The 2,832-nt window shown below is 55.1% G+C and overlaps 1 protein-coding gene across 2 annotated transcripts in view; it reads right to left on the bottom strand.

The window, feature by feature from the left end:
- Positions 1-72: 72 nt before the first annotated feature.
- Positions 73-2,832, bottom strand: part of LENG1 (leukocyte receptor cluster member 1) — a 3,477-nt gene continuing 717 nt past the window's right edge. The window contains exons 2-4 of one of the 2 annotated variants that reach the window (XM_008073863.1): positions 2,012-2,191; positions 1,090-1,349; positions 73-376 (exon numbers count right to left, since the gene is read on the bottom strand). In XM_008073863.1, coding sequence (XP_008072054.1) covers positions 148-376; positions 1,090-1,349; positions 2,012-2,191 — 669 coding nt within the window. In that variant the 3' untranslated portion in view covers positions 73-147. The remainder of the gene's footprint in view (positions 377-1,089; positions 1,350-2,011; positions 2,192-2,832) is intronic. The other variant, XM_008073864.1, reaches the window with a different exon arrangement.

The following is a 2,832-nucleotide window of genomic DNA, read 5'->3' as shown; positions in this document are numbered from 1 at the left end:
CGCCCTGGGGGCCCGGGGCGAGAACTGCCTCCTCCTCCCCTCCCCAGGGAGGGACATTTTTTGGTAAACCTATTTTCATTTTGGAAAATATTTATGAATAAATAGTTTTATACGACGGCTGGCAGCAGCGGCCTCTCCTGCACCCCCTCAGGAGTCAGGGAGCAAGGTGGGGTCCTGCCGGCGTGGGCGCCGGGCCAGCTGAGGGTTGAACTGGGAGTTGTACCGCCGCCGTCTGTCGTCTGTCTCCTCCTCTTCTGGCGGACACTCTGGTGGTGCCCGACCCTGGACCTGGGCCAGCAGGGCCTCCGCCCTCGCCCTCTCAGCTGCTTCTCTCCAAAGACGTTCAGCTCGAAGCTGGTCCAGGGATGGGGGCCTGCTGAGAGAGGAGTGGGTGGGAAAGCTGCTCCCTGACCACTTCTGGAGAGGAAGCTGCTCCTGGAACCCCCGGCCTGCATCCAGCATGCCCCGGCCTGGGCTGGAGGCCTGCTGGAAGGAAGCCATGTGGTGCTGGGACACCATAGACAAGATCTCTGGCCTTCCCTTCTCCCTCCAGGCCAAGAGAGCACACTGAGCAGCACCCTGGTCTTCCCTGGGGTTCAGTTTCCCCTTTTGTGTATAAAAGAGACTAGAGGCAGTGCACTCCCTCTACATGCAGGCGGAGCATGCTGGGGGCAAGAAGCCTGCTTTTACTCTCCAATCAGTGGTTCTCAGACTCTGGTCTCAGTACCCCTTAAACTCTCAAAAGCTGAGATTCCCAAAAGCCTTTGTTTAAATGGGCTATATGTGTTACTATATAGCAAGTTAGAAATGGAAACTGAGAAGTCTTGGACCAGGCATCCACTGTGAGCCATCAGTGATTGTAATTTCACTTCATGTAGCTGTGGAAGGCTACACTGCACACCTGAGAAAGAGTGAAGAAAGGCTTGACTCCACAGATCCTCTGAGAGGGTCTTGAGACCACTGGGGGTCCCAGGACCACGTGTTGAGAACCACTTAGTCACCCCTGGCTGGGTCCCTGCCTATCCCAACCAGAATTGCTGTAGTGCCCATGCTGGGCCTTGGTCAGCCCAGGGACTGAGTCTTTCTTACTCCTTGGGCCGCTGCTTCTCAGGCCCCTCCTTTTCCTTTCTGCCATGACTTCCCTCGTTGCTGCTGTGCCTTCTCTTCCCCAGATGCTTCTGCATCTCCCTCAGAGGGTCCAGGCGGCTCTTAATCTTCTGGTCTGGGCCTGGGCCAGGTGGGGGTGCCCCTCGCCCTGGGGGTAGCTGGTACCAGGGGGGCTGAGTCTGGGCCTCTGCTGCACTCTGGCCCAGGTATGTCAGGATGCCCAGAGCTTTCTCTCGCCGCTCCTGAGGGGGCCAGAAAATACAAGAGATGGGATACAGTCTGTTCAGGGTGTCAAGTGTGTCTCTCCCAGGGAGCCTGGATGTGACAACTGGGAGACCCAGGCACTCTGTCCCGAGAGCCCCTGATTCTGGGAGGCAGAACAAGTCATTGAACAAACAGCTAGCAAAGGGCCTCATGAACCAACTATGCCAGTGCTGGGGACACAGCAGACCAATGCAGGCCAAGCTCCTGCCCTGGGGGACAATGGCAGGTACAGTAACAGAAAGCAGTATCTTTCATAGCTCAAAGGCAGGCATCTTGGGAGAGATACTTGGGAAACCTGAAGGAAGCGAGTGCCAGGTGGGGGTAGCAATTTCAAAGTCTGCCAGGAAACCTCAGAGAGCAGGTGAGTGACAGGATCGATCGGGTGGAGACCCCTCCAGTTGGGACACTTGACAGTTCGTTCACCTAGCAGCCCCACAGATGGGGGTCTGCAGTATCTTCCCAGCCCTATGGTGCCCCATGGCAGTATCTAACACTTGAGTGCTGTGCTTCTGAAATCTCCATGTTGGCTCACTTAACCCCTTCACCACATCTCTGGATGCCTCAGTCCCACCCCGTGGCTGTAGTGCCCCAGCCCCAGGCCTATTTATGACTCCAGATGAAGCCAGTGAGGCCAGCTTACTTTCTCTTGCCGCTTTTCTTCCTCATACTCTTTATTGCCTCTGGTCACCCCTTTTCCTTCCTCCAGCAGCTCCCGAAACAGGTCCACAGGGCCAGAACTTGGGGTTCCCGCCTCTGTGGCTTCAAGCTCAGGCACTGAGTTCTGATGCCTGGCTTTCTTTCGCAAGAATTCTGTGCGGGCCTGGGGGAAAAGAAAGTTATAGGCAAGACGTTAGGAACCTAGAGGTACTTCCAAAACAGTCTGGTGTCCACCACAGAAAATGGCAGTCCGTGGTGCTGGGGGGTGTCCTGGCACTGGGAGCCCTGAAGAGGCACCTGTCCCAGCAGGGGACGAGAGTGCAAGAGGCACATCTGGGTGCTTCTTGTTTTTATGATTTGTAGGGTACAATTCAGGGTTAGGTATACAAATATTCATTATGCAGTAACCCTTGTTGATGAATATACCTCCGCCCCTGCCGCCTTTAAAATAGTAAACCACAGATCATCAAGGATGCCTGGGAGGAGATCCCTGGTCTAAAGCAGGGGTGTTCCCAGCCTCAAGTGACACAACCGGCTATAAAGACAGCCAAACTCTGTGTTAGACCAGGAGATCTGAGTGTCAGGCACGATTCCGAATCACTACCGCAAGTCGGTCGCTGAAGCCCTGTCCCCGCCTTCAGCACGCAGATTTCAAACTCCAGACCACCTCCCAGCCACTGTGGAGGATCAGATTAGCTAAAGGACTGAACTTTAGGTGTAAACCGTTCCGATCAAGGAGAATACAGAAAGCCTCCCAGGTGTGTGTGTGTGTGTGTGTGTGTGTGTGTGTGTGTGTGTGTGTGT

Source organism: Carlito syrichta, unplaced genomic scaffold (genome assembly GCF_000164805.1).
Source record: "Carlito syrichta isolate Samal-C Ts95f unplaced genomic scaffold, Tarsius_syrichta-2.0.1 Scaffold316208, whole genome shotgun sequence".
NCBI lineage: Eukaryota > Metazoa > Chordata > Mammalia > Primates > Tarsiidae > Carlito > Carlito syrichta.
This window is presented reverse-complemented; position numbering and strand designations above follow the sequence as displayed.